General features: G+C 55.5%; 1 protein-coding gene across 1 annotated transcript in view; it reads left to right on the plus strand.

Annotated features, from left to right (window-relative positions):
* Nucleotides 1-581: 581 nt before the first annotated feature.
* SLC9A1 (solute carrier family 9 member A1) overlaps nucleotides 582-16,395 on the plus strand; it is a 29,659-nt gene continuing 13,845 nt past the window's right edge. Inside the window, exon 1 of the mRNA XM_086625938.1 lies at nucleotides 582-900. Coding sequence (XP_086482064.1) covers nucleotides 582-900 — 319 coding nt within the window. The remainder of the gene's footprint in view (nucleotides 901-16,395) is intronic.

The raw sequence follows: 16,395 nt of genomic DNA on the forward strand, positions 1-16,395 counted from the left end.
TCCCCCTTTGCATCGCCCCCCCAAGCACCCCTTTGTCCTGCACCCTCCCTTGCATTAGCACCCCCAGCTCCCGTACTCCCTCCTGTGCATCGCCTCCCCAAGCACCCCCTTTGCCCTGCACCCCTCCTTGCATCGCACCCCCCTTCTCCACGCATCCCCTTTATCCCGCACCCCTCTTGCACCCCCCCGCTCCCCCTTTGCATCGCCCCCCCAAGCACCCCTTTGTCCTGCACCCTCCCTTGCACTAGCACCCCCAGCTCCCGTGCTCCCCCCTTCACACCCCGCTCCTCCTCTCCTGCACCCCCTCTTGCACCAGCACCCCGAGCTCCCCCACCGCCCCGCTCCGCACCACCCCCCGCCTCCTCCGGCCCCCCCCCGCCCCTCCGCCCTCCTCCCGCCGCCGCAGGCGCTGCCTCCGCCCCTGCCTCCTCCCCGGCCGCTCGGTGGGATGTTCCCCGGCGCCGCGGCCGCCCCAGCTGAGCTCCGGCTGTCGGCGGGGCGGCTCCTGCCCCACGCCGCCGGCGGGCCCCGCCGCCCGCCCCAGCACCCCCCCCCCTCCGCCGCCCCCCGGCCCCGCCGCCATGGGCGCCGCGGCCCTGCGCGCCCTGCCCTGGGCCCTGCTGCTGCTGCTGCTGGGGCCGCTGCTGCCCGGCCAGGGCTTGCAGGCCAACCCCACGCTGGCCTCCGAGCTGCCGAGGGGCGAGATCGGGGGCTTCACCCCCGCGCCGCCCGCCTCCGCCCAGGAGATCCAGCCGCTGAACAAGCAGCCGGCCAACGGCTCGGGCGAGGGGCACGCCAAGCCCCGCAAAGCCTTCCCCGTCCTGGGCATCGACTACACCCACGTCCGCATCCCCTTCGAGATCTCCCTCTGGATCCTGCTGGCCTGTCTCATGAAGCTGGGTAGGTCGGCAGCGTCGCGGTGAGGTCCCGGGGGAAGGGCACCTGGGAGGGACCCCCACCGTCACTCCGGAGAGGGACCCCCGGCTGCGTGGGGCAGGCACCCTGAGCGTGCCAGGGAGGGACCCTCGGAGCATCCTAAGCAGGGACACCACGGCTGAATAGGGCAGATGCCCCTTGAGCATCCCAAGGAGGGACCCCCTGAGCATCCCAAGGAGGGACCCCCTGAGCATCCCAAGGAGAGACCCCTTGAGCATCTCAGGGTGGGACCACCCTGAGCATCCCAGGGTGGAACACCCTGAGCATCCCAGGGCAAATTCCCCTGCCCGTCCTGTGCGGGCAGCCTGGGGCAGGGGTGGGCACGGCTCTCCCCACGACCTTGGGGCTCTGCCAGGCCTACGGCAGAGCCCCTGTGCTCGGCACAGGCTTTCTCATCTCGCTGTCCGGGAGCGGGGCTGAAGATGCTCCCTGACCCCTGACCATCCCCTCTTTGGACCATGTTCGTTTCCCTCCCTTTGGCACTCAGGCAGCAGCACGGAGGAAGCCACCGGTTTGTTTCTTTGCTTCCTTTCTCAACCACAGATGCCTTTTGTAACCTTGGAGAAGTCACTTAAAAAAATCTCCCAGTGCTTCGGCCTCTCCTTCCTCCCCCTCCGCAGTGAACTGGGGTGGGCAACTGCCTCTGCTGCAAAGCATCCAGAGGATTCCTGCGTTAAAGATAACGAGCATCAGGGGCCAGAGGGCTGGGAAAAGTCACCCGCTACGGTGACCCGCTCTGGCAAAAGCATCAGTCCGCCAGGGCCGGGGTTGTTGACAAAATTTTTTTCCAAACTTCTGCAACTGGATCAATACCAACTGAATTACCTCCAAAGCGTGTGATGTGATGTAACTGCTCCGTGTCCACCGGCACCAGTGTGCCGGACCTGGCCTCCGGCAGTGCAGAGGTCGAGCTGGCCCCGGTCCCGTCGGCACTGATAAAGCCAAGCGGGCAGGTGAAATGTTTGCCTGCTCCTGCCTTGGAGCGGGTGACGGGAGGAAAGGGAGCTCTGCGTTTCCTTCATTTTGTTCCTCAATTACCATCAGTGATTTAATAACGCTAACAGCAGCTCTCCTGACGGAGCACTCCAGCTTGCTGATTGAAATCTTGTTTTGGGAGCTTTTTTGAGCTGGTGCTTGTTGGAAACCGTTCCCTGCCCTGGGTCGGAGACGCCCAGGAGCTCAGATCCTCCCTGCCCAGCTTTTCCTAAAAATACTTGCTCTTTCCCAGCCTGCTGTGAGTGTCCATAGGCAGGTAAAGCCTGATTTTCACAGTCCCTCCTGGGTGTTTTATTTACATGTAGGCACAGGAGTGCAGACACTTCAAACCCAAAGGCTTCCTTCCTGTCTGGGAGCCGAGCGGTCGGGCAGAGTAGAACCAGGCGGGATCCATGGGGTTTCTCCCTTCCCAGCTTTGTCTCAAGTGATTTAAGTCACGTTTAACTAGAAGGTGCCTCGCCGTAGGGAAACGCAGCCTCGAAATCTCCTTTCCCAGGGCTCACCCAGCGCACGTTAAGCGACCTCTGCTAGCTGTTCGGGGCTATTGCACTGCGTTTGCAGTCCCTCCTGCCTCGGAGAGCAAAGAGTGATGAAATCAGAAGTATCTGTGCGGAAGCTGGTGGAGAAAGGAGGGGCTAACAGCGCTGGCCTGCGGCCCTGCTCGGGACGTGCTTTGAGAAACCGCTGCTGGAAAGCACCAGAATGGGCAGCGGAAAGCGGCTCCCCAGGGACACGCATGGCAGAGGGCACAGGAGCATCGCTGCCCACCGGCCGCCCCCAGCTCCCATGGGCACCCTCCGTCATCGGGGCTGTGCTGGGTGGCTCGCGTGAGGCTGTTTCTGCTGCCTTTGCCTGAAGTTGGGGCTGGTTTGTGCTGCAGGAAAAGTTATTTCTGGCAGCAAGCTGAGCCCCGTTGGTTCTTACGTGATAAAAGTATTATGCAAGACTGCGTGTTTAAGGGGGATATTTTAGGAGGAGCTGCCTTGCAGGTTTGGCAAGGGTCCTTCGGAGATGGCAGGTGCTCTGCAGAGCTCCAGGGATGCTGATTATGCCGAAATCTGTACCTTAGGTTACCTACGCCTCTAACAGGGGCTTCAACGGCAGAGCAGTCCTGGAGCATCCTTGTCCTTGGCCTCCTCTCCAGGGTTTTGAAGGGGATGATGTTGCTTGTTCGTGTTGTTGTCCTGGTACATAGTTCCCAAGTTGCTGGTGTGGCTGAATATTGAAGCTCCCTCTGCTCACGATCTGCAAAAATATCTTGCTGCTATGTCTAAATACTGGCTCCATCGATCCCGCCCTGGATCAGAGGATGTTGTTCAGGAGCAGCAAAATATGCTTTTTTTCACCCAGGGATAACTCTTACACAACTGGGTGCTGCTGCATGCCGGTGCAGCACAACCTCTGATGGCAGGATGAGGCACACACATCTCCAGGCTCCCTAAACTGAACAGGGTTTGGAGCACCCAGTTTCCATGTGGAAGGGAAGGAGGATGATGAGCAGAGCAGGAATTTGCAGTGCTTCCTCTCTCCCCCCTGTCCTGTTTGTGTGCACTTATCAATGCATCAGGGTAACCCTGCAAAACCTGGAGGTGCAGGGGACAAACATCTTTTCTCCAAGAGAGGGAATTTGTGTAGTGTGGGCTGTGTATGACAGCTTGGCAACTCCTGACTTCCCTTCCAGCTTCTCCTTCAGCTCAGGATGCCCCTTTGCTGGGTTAGGGCTGGTGATTGAGCCACATGTTGCTGCAAAACTGAAAATCTTCAACCCCATGAATGGTTTCTGAGTGTCATCACTGACGTAGTGCAGGGTGACCACGTAGAGGAGCTCGGAAGTGCTTACAGGGCTCTACTCTGGGCCAGGAGACGCAACCTGACCCTTCTCCTGTCGCTCAGTTTCCCTTCATCACTCTTGACACTTCAGACTCAAGTGAGTCCCAGGGTTGTCCCTTCCAGGTGGTTTATCCTCTCTCCAAGCAGCCCTGTGAGTTTGTTTGAGGAGTCAAAGGTGTGAGTTGAGCCCTTCTGCTCTCGATGCAGTTTTTGTAAAACACCTCAGAGGAGGCTGGTTCCTGGAGGGTTCCCCCCAGTAAGGGGTTGGCTTTCTGGGACAGAGGAACTTGTCGTCCCAGCATGTCCTGCAGGCGTGGGCTGTTTCTGGTTTGCTAATCCCAGAGAGAAGGGGAAGGCTGGTGCAGTCTGCTTTACTTAATACTCACGTGGTATTTTAAGACTGTGTAGGAGAAGAGGGGTGAGGGATAGCTACCACCATGCCCTTCCAAAGGCCCACCAAGCTACGTGCAGACCACTTCTGGTGATGGCTTGACTTTGCCAGTAAAGTGGAGAAGCACGAGCCTTCGCTGTCGAGAGGGTTGTGACCAGACTTTATCTCAACCTGTTGCATTGCTGCAGAAGATCAGACCTTTGTAAAACATCCGAATCGGAAGCCCTCTGTGCCCATCTCCAAGGTTTTGCAAGGGTAGGGTAAGGGTTTCCCTTGGTCTGTGCCCAAGGAGGGGTAAGGAAAGGCTGGGAGGTTTCTCAGCACAAGAACCTGGTTTCCTGACTCTGAGGACTGACCTTTCTGCTCATGTGGCTCCAGGAGATGTTCAGGGGAATTCAAGTTTGACTGTAAATATTTTTCCATTTCAGGGGAAAGGGAAGGAGTGAGTCAGGAATGTAAATAACAGATTGTGGTTAGCAGTCCCTTTGCTGGCTGTGCAGACACGGGCTGGTGCCTGGTGGTCAGAGCTTTATTGCAAGCCACCAACTCTTACCCACCTTGGAGAAGAGTTGGAGTTACCTGTGTCTCCAAAGCACGTCTCAGGCCCTGCCTTCCAAAGCGGAAAAGCACAGCAGTTGTATTTCCATCCTGCTTTAGGAGCTGCCTTCGATTGAGGCATGCCCTGTCCTCTGTCTGCGGGGCCATCTGTCTGTGCCGAGCAGCTCTTCAGCATCCTGAGAGCTTCCCAGCCTCCTTGGAGCATCCTGGCCATTCCACCACACAGCTCAAGTGTGTAGTGGGGACTTGATTTCCTACACGTGCGCACTGGAGACTGCTGCGGAGGGTCCCTGCAAGGCACTGCTTCACACCTGAGCTCTCTCGCCCTGCTTTTGCTCGCTGATGCACACTAGAAGCTCACTCGCTGCCTGGCACAGCGCGCCGGTCGGGGTTGGAGCCTGTGGCAGTCACTGAGTCACTGCTCCGTCTCTTCTTCCCTCTTCACAGCACTCGGCTTTTTCGTGTGTCTGAGTCGGGGCTGCTGTCCGGGGTGTTCCCCCCCTCTCCAGACCGTCTGACGGCAGCCAGCGCCAGCCTGGTACTTGCAGAAAAATCACCACGGTGTGACTGTCGGGTTAGTGTAAAGCGAGCCGGGCAGGGAGTCTGTGCCAGGCAAGCAGAAACGCAGCCCGAAGCTCAGGCAGCAGTGTTTTACATGGCGACACGCTGCTGTTTTGGGGGTTGTTTGGTGACACAACTCAGCCCAGTTTACTCGGCAAAGGGCATCCTGGCATCAGGCTCCCGTGTTCAGTGCTGCTCCTGCCACAGCGGTTGCCTTTGGCCAGTGCCAGCTGTCCCCATCGCTGCTGGTGTCTCGGGAGGAACAAGATTAAGGAAGTTCCTGGTGCCTGGGGGCTGATGATAGGAGCTGGGAAAAGAAGAGCAAAACGTGAGGGATGCAAGTGGGGTTGTGGAGCCTTACAGAGGCTCTGGGCACGGCGGATGGTTCCTGAGCGCGAAGGGGCAGGGACGATTTCAGAATTGCCAGAGAAACATTTTTAGAGGCTGGCAGCTGCTGGCTGGCAGCGAGATTTGGGTGCTAAAACATTTGGGTGCTTTTCAAATGCTTTTAGGCAGCCCACATCCCTCCCCTGACCCCGGGGCTTTTGGAGGGGCCACCCCAGAGGTCTCATAGAGACCCGTGGGTCGGGGACTCAAGGATTTGTTTGGGCAAGGGGTGATAAGCCAGATAGGAAACCTGTTGTGGTGGTGGCACAGGATGCAGGATGTGGGTCTTGAGACCAGATGCGGCAGAAACACCCTGGAGCAAAGACACGGGCGTGGGGACACCAGTGCCACCTGCAAGGCTTGGAAAAGGGGACAGCCAAGAAGCATTTGAAGACACACGTCACCCCAGCCTTCGTCATCATGTTGAAAACACGTGTGTCTGACGTACAGGATGAGTGCGCTGGAGGTTATCTCTGCTCCCCTTCTGCCACCGCAAGGATGGCTTCTCTTGGGCGCCGGGCAGGGCTGTGCCGGGCAGACTTTGCTGGGAATGGCCATCGGCAAAGCTTGGCTGGTGAGAAGAGCTACTGGAGGTTTTGTGGGCTGTTTCAGCTGGATCCGTGGGACTGGTTGATGCAGATTCCCTCGCTGAGCCGGAGGGAAATGTTTGTCTGAAAACCTGCCCGCTCGCAAGCGGCAGCCCCGGCTTGTTTCATCCGTGGGCTGCAGATACCGAGGCGGTGTGTGGTCTGTGATCACCCCAAATGTTTCCTCGTTTGTGTCGGTGAGCTGGTGGCTGTTCTGCAGGGGAATTGAGGCTTGATGAATAACCGTCAGGAAAGGGTTTTGAAATATTGATGCAGCTGGTGCCACAAAAGTGTAAATTGTCGTGATGATGAATTTAAACAGCCTCTTCTAATGCAAACTCGTTGCATTTCTGCTTCCTTGTAGGGGAATGATCCAAACACGTGGTGTGGTTTCCTTTTCTCTCTGCTTTGCCGTCTCAGAAAAAACAGCCACAGCATTTTTTTCCTCCCTGGTCTGCCTGTCAGTGATGTCTGAGCAAAAAAACATCCAAACTGTTCCCTTCACGGATCTGAGAAAACCATTACATTAATTAAGGCTGGAAGAATGAAAGGTTCCAGCTGTGAAGTACGGGATGGTGTTGGAGTGGGAAAAGCTGAACCCGTCTGTAATCACAGCCCATACCTCCCCGGTGAGCCCTAATGTCCATTAAAGCAGAATTACACTCGATTTCCAGCCATGGCTTTGCCCCCCGCAGGGATCCTGTTGCCCGCAGCAGTGCCCGGTTCACCGCTCTGCTTTCTGGACCTTGAGGCCACTCAGGAACCAAAGCTGTTGTTTCATCCCGTTTATTAACGAAGGCTTGGAGACCTCGTGCTGGGAGTCAGGGATGGGCTGCCTTCCCGCACAGTCTGCAGGTGGAATTTGGGATGTGGGTGTTGACTTGCTGAGTCTTGCAACGCCCAGAGCCCAGGTGGGTGCTGGCCCAGCTTGCAGGGAGATGTCGGGAAGTTGTCCCTCCCCTGTGACCTCCAACAGAGCTGGAGTAGTTTTTGGGGTGGAAGCAGAACGTGTTGATATTTGGCCTGGTTGGTTCATGTCATAGAATCATAGACTGGTTTAGATTGGAAGGGACCTCAAAGATCATGTAGTTCCAACCCTCCTGCCATGGGCAGGGACACCTTCCACTACACCAGGTTGCTCAAAGCCTCATCCAACCTGGCCTTGAACACTTGCAGGGATGGGGCAGCCACAGCTTCTCTGGGCAACCCGGTCCAGTGCTTCACTGCCCCCAGAGGGAAGATTTTTTTCCTTAAATCTCATCGAAATCTCCTCTCTTTCAGTTTAAAGCCATTTCCCCTTGTTCTATCATCATGTCCTCCATCTCCAACAGCCCAGGCACCCAACCACAGCTTATCCAAGATACCCAGAGGTGCTGGAGTTCCCTTGGGAATTAGTGGGATGGAGGACGAGTCTTTTGCCTGCAATTAGTGTGGCTAAATAGAGTCCTTCGGCGTTTGAGAATTAGACGTAGGAGAAGGGAAAACTGGGTGGTGGTGGAGGGAAGGGGAGAGGGTCGTTCTTTGGGTTACAAACGTACAAACCTGGGGCGCCAAGGGACTGGAGCCAGAAGAGGGACAAACATCTCGGTGGCACTTGTATAAACCAGAAGCTCGTTAGGCTAGCAAAAGAGTGTTTCGTTAACATAATCCTTTCCCTTTTCTCTTCTGCAAGTCCTGGGTTTTGGCTGTAAGACTGTGGAGATGATGGGGCTGTAGAGACTGTCCCAGGGTTGTGCAGGAGTTGGTCCTTTACTAGAGCATCGTTGGAGCTGTGGGTACTGAGAGAGGAAACTTTAAAAGTAAGCAATAATGAGGATGAATTACTGCAGCTGCCTTGTAAACATTTGATTTCTTTTTTTTTTTTTTCCTCTTTTGGGTCCCCAAGGCTTAATTTGTTCAAATAAAAACTGAAATCCGTCTGGAATACTCTGTGAAAACACAGCCTTGCCGAGCAGAGACGGAGCTGGGTTACACCTCTCCCCTGCACTGGCTTCGCTGGGCTGCCTGCGTCGTCAGCGGTTTCTTCTCACCCAGTGGGGCTCAAAGCTGCTGGTGGAGGTTTGGTAACAGCCTCAGGGCTTTGAAATCTGGGCTGGCCAGCATCAAAGGGAATAGCAGAGGAGCAGGGAAGTCGTGGCAACGGTTTGGCTTGGACCAAGTATCAATGCTTGGTCCTCTCCACGGTGCAGGCTGATATACTGCCTTAGGCAAGCTGTACGATCGCCATCTATTCTACATGGTGTTTGATATCTTGCTTATCTCTCTAATTTTCCAACGTTTTCCAATTGTGTTTTAATTGAGGGATGGCTATCTTGTCATCTTTTGTTCTTCTGCTCTTTCCTGGGGCGGAAGAATGCATGTGTGTTTCTGCTTGGGAAGGAAGGAATGAAATTAAAAGCTCTACAGACGGACATGCACACACACGTTGAGGCGTGTTTGTCAGAGAAGGTGACATGAAAGATTGATCGTCGCTTGAAGCAGAGTAATGAGAACAAATTTGGTGTCGTGTCACCTTTGGTGGGGTGTCATCTTTGGTGGTACGTCACCCCATGGCTTGGGGTTCCTTCCCAGGAGAGCTTGACCCACTTGCATGATGGATTTGATAGGGACAGGAGTGACCAAAGACTCGTTTGAAGTGGAGATGACGTTTTGAGATCCCTCAGCGGAAAGTTGGAGAATGCAAAGTACTTTTTGTAATCGGAAGAGAACAAACGCGTTTCCTTGGGTTGTCCAGGGGTGACTCATAAACGTCATAGCATCAATGGTCTTTGTCTCCAGAAAGTCACAATGCAATCAGCCTGGAGGGACAGCTCTTAAAGCCTGCTTAATTGGGGGTGCTGGGGGGGAAATCATTCGCCTCTCTCTGTTGAGCCTGCAAGACGCACATTTGCAGAAGCAGACTCCCTTTTGCAGCGGGTTTGTTCAGTGCCTGGAATTATTCTGCATTTCAGAGTCACGACACCCTAAATCTTAATGATGTATTTGGAGAGAAGGCAGCTCCCCACCCCGACGACGCTGGAGACTTTAACAGCACAAATGCCACAGGCGCAGACTTAAGCACGCACAGGCCTTTAAAGAGAAGAGCTGGTGTATCCAGCCGTGCTAGTGCCTCAGTTTCCCTTGGGAACGCTTTTCCCACGGCAGCCTCAGTCCCTGGGGGGTGCGTTTTGCAACATACGGGCTCCTCTCGTGTCTGTGAAGTGCCACGTAGAGCAGAGAGCATCTGCTCCCAGGAGCACTTCTGTTAGCGTGGCTGGGTGTGAAAGAGCATCGCCTGCATCCCAGCTGGGGAGGGAGGCTGGAAGGCTGAAATGGCGTCTGGCAGGGACGGCTCTCCATCTCCTGGGTCTCACCAGCGTTGCAGTCAGCCGGGGAGGTCTCCACGTGCCAGCAGCTCCTGATGAAAGCTGGGGCAGAGGCGACGGCGACTGGGTGCTTGCTTTGGCTCTCATCTTGTCACTGGCGTGTGCTGCGAGCGGGGTTGCTTTGTCTGGGTTTGCAAAGCCCGGTAGTAATCAGTGATAATTGCAATTACCTCCTCCCTCCCTTCAGAGTGGAGACCAACAGGTTATTTCCTGAAAAGCTTTTGTTTGTCTTTCCTGCTCATGTTCCTGGTAGGAAATCTGCCCTTCCTGGGAAGGGCGATTGGCATTGCTCTGCCTGGGGAATTTGTCTGTGGTCATCTCGGGCTGGCTCAGCTTTAACTCTTCCCGAGGCTTTGAGGGCCAGCAGGAACCATGTATTAGATGCTGCACTGTGTGGTTAAGAGCCAGGAGCTGGGAGAGCAACTGGAGCCTAATTTTGGGTGACCGGATTGTAGCCTTGTTTTGGGTGACCGTTTACCATCTCTTCACATGCCCTTGAGTACCTTCTGCTCCAGAGCAGTTCAGTATCTGCGTTAAGCAGCGTGGAGTTTAGCTTCACACCATGCAGAAGGTAACCCGGAGGGTTTTATTGTAGAAATCCCCCAGCTTGAGGGAGACGTGCTGCGCTGACCCCTCCTAGCCCAGCTATTCGTGGCATCCAGCACGTCTTGCGACAGCTGAAGCAAGCTGGGAAGAGCACGGCTGGTGAGTGGTTATGTTTAGCTCCTGGCCCCTTTCCCTGGAGCTGGAGCAGATTTTCTAGACCTTCTTTTATTAGGCCTCCTCAAAATGCTCAAGTCCAGCTGCCGTCACTGTTCTGATGCTTTTGAAGGATATAAACCCGAAGGAGGATGCTGTTGCCCTATAGAAAACTCAGTTTTCCGGGGTAAATGATCTGTGCCAGGGAGATCCCAGCCTTGCTGGCTCGGCTGTGTGATGCACCCATCCAGAAATGGGAAGAGTCAAAACCAGTCTTGGAGCAACAGCAGCAGAAATTTGCGTGGTGGTTTGTCCCTGTGTGCCTCCGTACCTGTGTGCCTGGCTTCTGCTGAGTGAATGCCACAAGCTGGTACAGATTCCTACGGTCCCACCTTAGAAAAACCGTGCATGGAGAACGCCTGAAGGCTTTAAACAGGTTTGCTAATCTCAGCCTGTGGTTTGGGAGTGGCCTTGTAACGTGCCTGTTAGAGGATTGTAGTCAGCAGGAATCGGGGTACCCACAAGACACTGGAGATTTTTAATAGCCAGTTTGGCACATGGCACCAAACCCTCAACCAGTTTCTCAAAGCTTCCCTGGAGGAGAATGTTGGGTTTTGCAGCATCTTGTTGCGGAGCAGCTCTGGAGCTGGAGAGAGGTGGAGGAGAGCTGCTCTGCTCACAGCTGCGCACAGCTGGATCTGGAAGAGGTTTCTTCAAGATGTGATGGAACCAAGCCTTGAAGCTTCCCAAGCCATCACTGCTTGCTGCAGCAGCATCTCCAGTTGGCTCTGTCTTTTCCTCCCCATTTGGAATGCTGTAGCTGTTGGGTGACGGTCCAGGGCACCATGGGTTTCTTAGTCTTCAATAGCATTTATGTCTTTCTTAATGTCTGCTTTTCTTGCAGAGTGTCCTTGGCTCTTCTTCTGATTTGAAGGAGGAGCATTATCTAAACATAGGACTGGATCACACCAGCTCTCCCGCCGTTCACTTGGGGACTTGGGCAAGTCCATTTAATGTCTTTTGTCTCTCATTTCCTTTTTACAGCAGGGAGGAAATTAATACCAGCTCTATAAAAGACTCCCAATTGATCTGTTAATTTCTTGTGAGTGCTTCGGAGATAAAATGAAGGCACGTGCTTTTGCTGCATCGGTTCTCCCTGCTCTCGAAAGAAAAATACTCAAGTGTTTCTACTAAACACCTCTGTCCATGGGTCACCGTCGCAGCGCGTTGTAGTAGTGTATGGGCACCTTGTCCTCCCGGGAGGCTGGTGCTGTCCTCCCTGTCCTCCCCAGTGTGTTCCCAAGTGCTCTCTCAACCCAGCCGAGGTGCCGTCGGGTGAGTGGCAGGGTGTGGGACCGTCCCAGCCTGGTTGGAGGGGGACATTGGTCCCAAAAGGCAGCTGTTGCTGATCACATCCTGCAACGGAGCCCTCGGGGACGTCTGCCTGTGCGGATGCTCCCGGTGAGCTGCCAGGAGCCTGCCCATGAGCTGCCTGCAGTGCCACGGCACCCACTGCCTGCTTTCCGTTACGCGTGGGGCTGTGCAGGCTTCCTGGTGGGAAGTAACTGATGGGATTAAAAAAAAAAATTGGGCTTTTTAGGGTTTTCCTGTGAGTCTCCAGCTGAGTCAAGGGTGAGTGAGTCAAGGACACAGCAATGGCTCCTGCCCTGCCCTGCCTGCCTGCGAGGGCAGCTGCAATCTGGCACTTCTCTGCCTGTTTTAGGGAGCTTTTCCTGGAACGTGGAATTCTGACAAACGTGGCTCTTGCAGCAAGTGCCCCAGGTCAGGGCCAGCTCTGCGGGGAGGTGCTGGCCGGGCTGGAAGCCTGGGCAGGCTGGTTCCTAAACCTAAGCCTAACCTAAACCCAAGCCTAGGGCAAGTGAAAGCACAAGTTGAAGCAGGCAGACAGGGTGCAGGATGAGTCCCTTTCCCACTGATGGATGCCAGCGCCACAATTAGAGTTTGCTGCAAGCTGCTTCACGCAGCACAGCAGAACCAACTGTTTAGTTTGGGTTGATCTTAATTAATTAACATATCTTTCAGAGTTGGAGGGGGGAGGATTACGCAGCGCTCAGGCTGTCGCTGGCTCGCCTGGCCGGCCAAACCTTCTGGGTCAAGGCGGCGACGTTTAACTGGGAGGAATCGCTGCCGGCTGTTTGGCATTTGTCTGCGAAGTCGCAGGCTCAGCGGCACGAACGTTTGCTGTCTGGTTTGCAGAGCTGCAGGGAACGCCGCGTGTTGGACCATCCAAAGGTCTCAGTGGGCTTCCTCAAGCTGTCCCATGCCGGATGCTTGGGAAGAGAAAGGGATACAGCCCCCTCGGATGGGGGAGTAGCTGAGTGGGCAAACTGCAGCCCCCTCATCCCCAGCTTTGTGCTGGAGGGGCGAGTTCGTGCTGAGTCGAGATTGGGCTCTAGGAAAGAGATCTCCTTGTTATCATGGAAGTTCTCTTGGGCTGCGTAAACAGCTTGCTTATAAGTGTATACAGCGGCTTTCTGCAAGGGGGGGGTCCGCCCATCCTGGCAGGCTGATATCCAGGGTGCCTGCGGATGATTCACAGCTCTCCTGCGTGCCTGGGATCGTTGCATCCTCCTCCCGCTTTGCAGCACTGCAGCGTTGCCATCGAGGTCCCGCGACACCGGCGTTTCGCTTGGCTGCGGCGCAGCGTCCTCCTCCCCTGCGACCTTCCAGCAAGGCTCTGGAAAATGAGATTCCCCTTGCCAAGGGGAGTGTTTTGCTTCTGGGAGGGGTGTCAGGGCAGGTAGGGAGCTGGGCTCATCTGCATGCGGCTCATGGCTCCAGCTGCTGCAGGATGCGGTGATGCCTTTGGTTGTGTTCTGCAGGCTGCTCATCTTTTTGGGACCTTTCTGCGTCTCCGAATCCTGCCCTGTGCTAAGGGAACAACCCTGTGGTTTCCTGGCAGTGATGTAGTCATCCTCGGCTATTTCTCTGCCGACGTTGCCCACGGCTGGGAGGGGGCTGCGGTGGCAGGGTGTGAAGTTTGGCACCCCTGCATCCCTTTAGAGCCAGGTGATGCTGGTACGGCCCTTGGCAGAGCTAACAGCCCCGGGGGATGCTGAACAGGTGCTCCCAGGGGAAGGCAAGGCCCTGGCACTATGGTGAGGATTAGAGGCACCTTCCTACGTGACGATGCTGCAGGCACTGCAGAAGAGGCTTTCCCCTTGCTCTGCCATGACTGCTGCTGCCTGCACAGGGGCTCGTGGGCATCATAGCTTAGTTCCTCGCCCTCTGTGCTCCCAGCCGTGTCGTGCCAGCGGCCGGTGGGAGGTGGGGAGGAACAGCACCTGCCGGCTCACCCTCCCCTCCGGGCCCTGCCGTAATGGCTGGTTCAAAGCACACTGGACCCGTTCCCATTATCGCTGGTTCTCACTGCCATTGCTCATCCTAGCAGCTGAAATGCATGAAATGGCTCTAAAAAACTGCTCTCTGAAAGGCTCTGGGCATGAAATAGCACAGCCCCGTACCCCAGACCAGCCTTGAGCTGTCCTTCTCCTTGGCCCCTTGACCGTGCAGAGTGCCAGACCAGCATCTCTCCTGCTGGTACCCTGATATCCATCCTCCCTGTGAACGGGGTGTGGGGAGCCCTCAGCATCCTCCTGAGGAGGAAGGCTCTGCCTGCAGCTCATTCTTTGTTTATCCTATTCTGGGGCATGAGTTTTCCTCCCCAAAGGTCCCCAGGGGTTGGTGAGATCCAGGAAAGGCAAGTGTGTGTTGGCTCTCTCCAGCTGCGTCGGAGGTGCAGGGTGTCTAGGCTTGTCTCCCCTCCCATCAGAGGGTTTGTTCAGGGCTTGTCAGTGGGAACTGACTGCAAACTGCTGCTGCGGGAGGCTGGTGCAAGTGGGAAACGGTCAGACATGGCAGCTGTGCTGCAAACCCCCTGCCAGCCCCTCCTGGCGACAGAGACGCCGAGAAGCTGGCTGCCCTTCACCTGGCATGAAGGGCTCTTCCCCGACGCTGTGATGCTGCGCTAGTGGGACCGCCTGCTTTCGCTGGTGTGGCTGTGCTTTCAAGGGCTTGACCGAGCCCATTTGCACGAGTCCTTGCATGGTCTGCAAGGGCCAGGCCAGTGCAAGTTACCAGTCGCTGTGGCCAGCTCTCTAAGCTGCAGCAAGGCTGTTGCACACTGGTAGCTGACAGTGTCTGCTTTTTGTTCTGTAGCTTTCAGGTTTTGACTCATTCGTGGGCTGGCCCGATGCTATCAACGCTGTTCTTATCTTCTGCAAAGCAGGCAGGGTCCAGGCAGGTCACCTTCTCCTGCACGTTTGTCTCGCCGTAGGCGTTAGGGCTGAATACACGAGATGGAGTGAGGGTGGCGGCTGTACCAGGTGGCTCTCGCTCTCCTATCGCAGGAAAATTTCTGTTTACCCCCGGGTTGTTTGCAGTGTGGGGGGAAGAGAGGGAAAACAAGGGGCAATTCAGCAGTGACGAGGTGGGACCCAGCTGTTTGAGCAAGGTCTGTAAGCAAGGGGCACAGTAACGTCACACCGAAAGAAAATAAAAGCCGTACCTTTGGCAACTAGCAACGGGTCTCGGTGTCTATTGACCGCGGCGACATGACTCGGAGGGGCATTGTGTGCGATCCCGCTCGGAACTGAGGTCTGGGAGTTGGTCACGATCCCAGCCGGGCTGTGCTGGGCACCTGTTGGGGTAGAGGGACCCTGCAGGGACCCAGCCTGGGCACAGCGTGGCAAGCAACGATGGCCTCGACGTAGCCACAGCGGGTCTGAGCTGGCAGAGCTCTGCGGTGTGGCACAGGGCTTCGTCTCCCTCCCTGCCTGCACCCCGTGTAGATGTGCCCAGCTTAAAGCCAACAAAAATGGTTGTAGTCCAGCCTCACTCTGTGCAAGCTGAAAATATCTGGAAGCTGCGAGGCAGCGCTGGGTGGTCGTGGATTTTAAACTGAGTCCTGAGCATCCCAGGCTGGTCCCAGCCCCCTGCCCGCGGCTGGCTGGGGTGCAGAAGAGTGATTTCCCAAAATTAAGGCTGGATGTCTTGCTTTTCTCTTCTCTCCCTGCTCTTGAGCCCACGGCGAGGTTTGGGTGGGTGCCGGCTGCGTGGCCCCTGTGTGGTATCTGCATTAACTCAGTGAGTCACAAAAAGCAATATAAATTAATTACCTCCCCAGTTCTTGGCTTTTCTTCGTAATTAGCGAAAAGGAAATAATGAGACTTGAAGGAAACATTTGGGTTGATCTGGAGGAAATTGTTTTGCTTAGGAGCTCTTTCTGTACCTGTACCTTTAAAGAAAAAAAACAAAACACAGTCCACTTCTAACCAGGAAATGTCATTTTGGGATGGAAAATCAAAGCTTTTCCATTCCGGACATTGAGACTGTTGGATGCTTCCCTTAAAGGTTACCCCAACCAACCCAAATTGCTGAAACCAGCCCGAAGAGAGCTGCAGGAGAGCACTTGGGAGGCCTGGACCTGCAGTAAAACCCTGCCTGCTCCATGGTGAAGCAGAAAAGGGTTTGGCAAAGCCAAAGCTGCAAGAGGAGCCCCGTAGGTGCCATCCCGGCGGGGCAGCTGCCGGAGCGAGCCGTGCTGCTGCTCGGTGGGGCTGGAGGTTCAGGGCGGGTGGTGACGTCGGAGCTTGCGAGACGTGACGGCTGTAATTTAAGTATCATGGGTTTACCACCTCCCCTTGCAGGGTGACACGAGCCGTGGCCCTCGCTCTATTTTTAGGTGTAAATCACCAGCTATTTAATTCCTTTCTAGCAAGTTCAATTTTCATCCCCTTCCCTCGAGACTTCCCCGTTACATCTGAGACCCGCACCGGTGCCGGGCGCATGCAGCTCTCTTTCCATGCCCTTCCCCAGGCTCCCCATTCCCTGTCTTTGCAGGCAGGTCGATGGATCCAGCTCCATTTTACTAAGGAGGCTTCACAGCGGGGCTGAGACACGCTCCTGGCAGCTATGAGACATCCCACCAGGGCTGTGCTGGAGGCCACCAGCGAAATCAGCAAACCTTTGAGCAACGGCAGCAGTGGCTGATGGTCAGGCAGGGGAAGAGGGAAATCTAGTGCCTTTTTTGGAAGAAAAGGGGATAAATGGAGAGAAGCTGCAG

This window comes from Tauraco erythrolophus, chromosome 24 (assembly GCF_009769465.1).
Source record: "Tauraco erythrolophus isolate bTauEry1 chromosome 24, bTauEry1.pri, whole genome shotgun sequence".
Lineage (NCBI taxonomy): Eukaryota > Metazoa > Chordata > Aves > Musophagiformes > Musophagidae > Tauraco > Tauraco erythrolophus.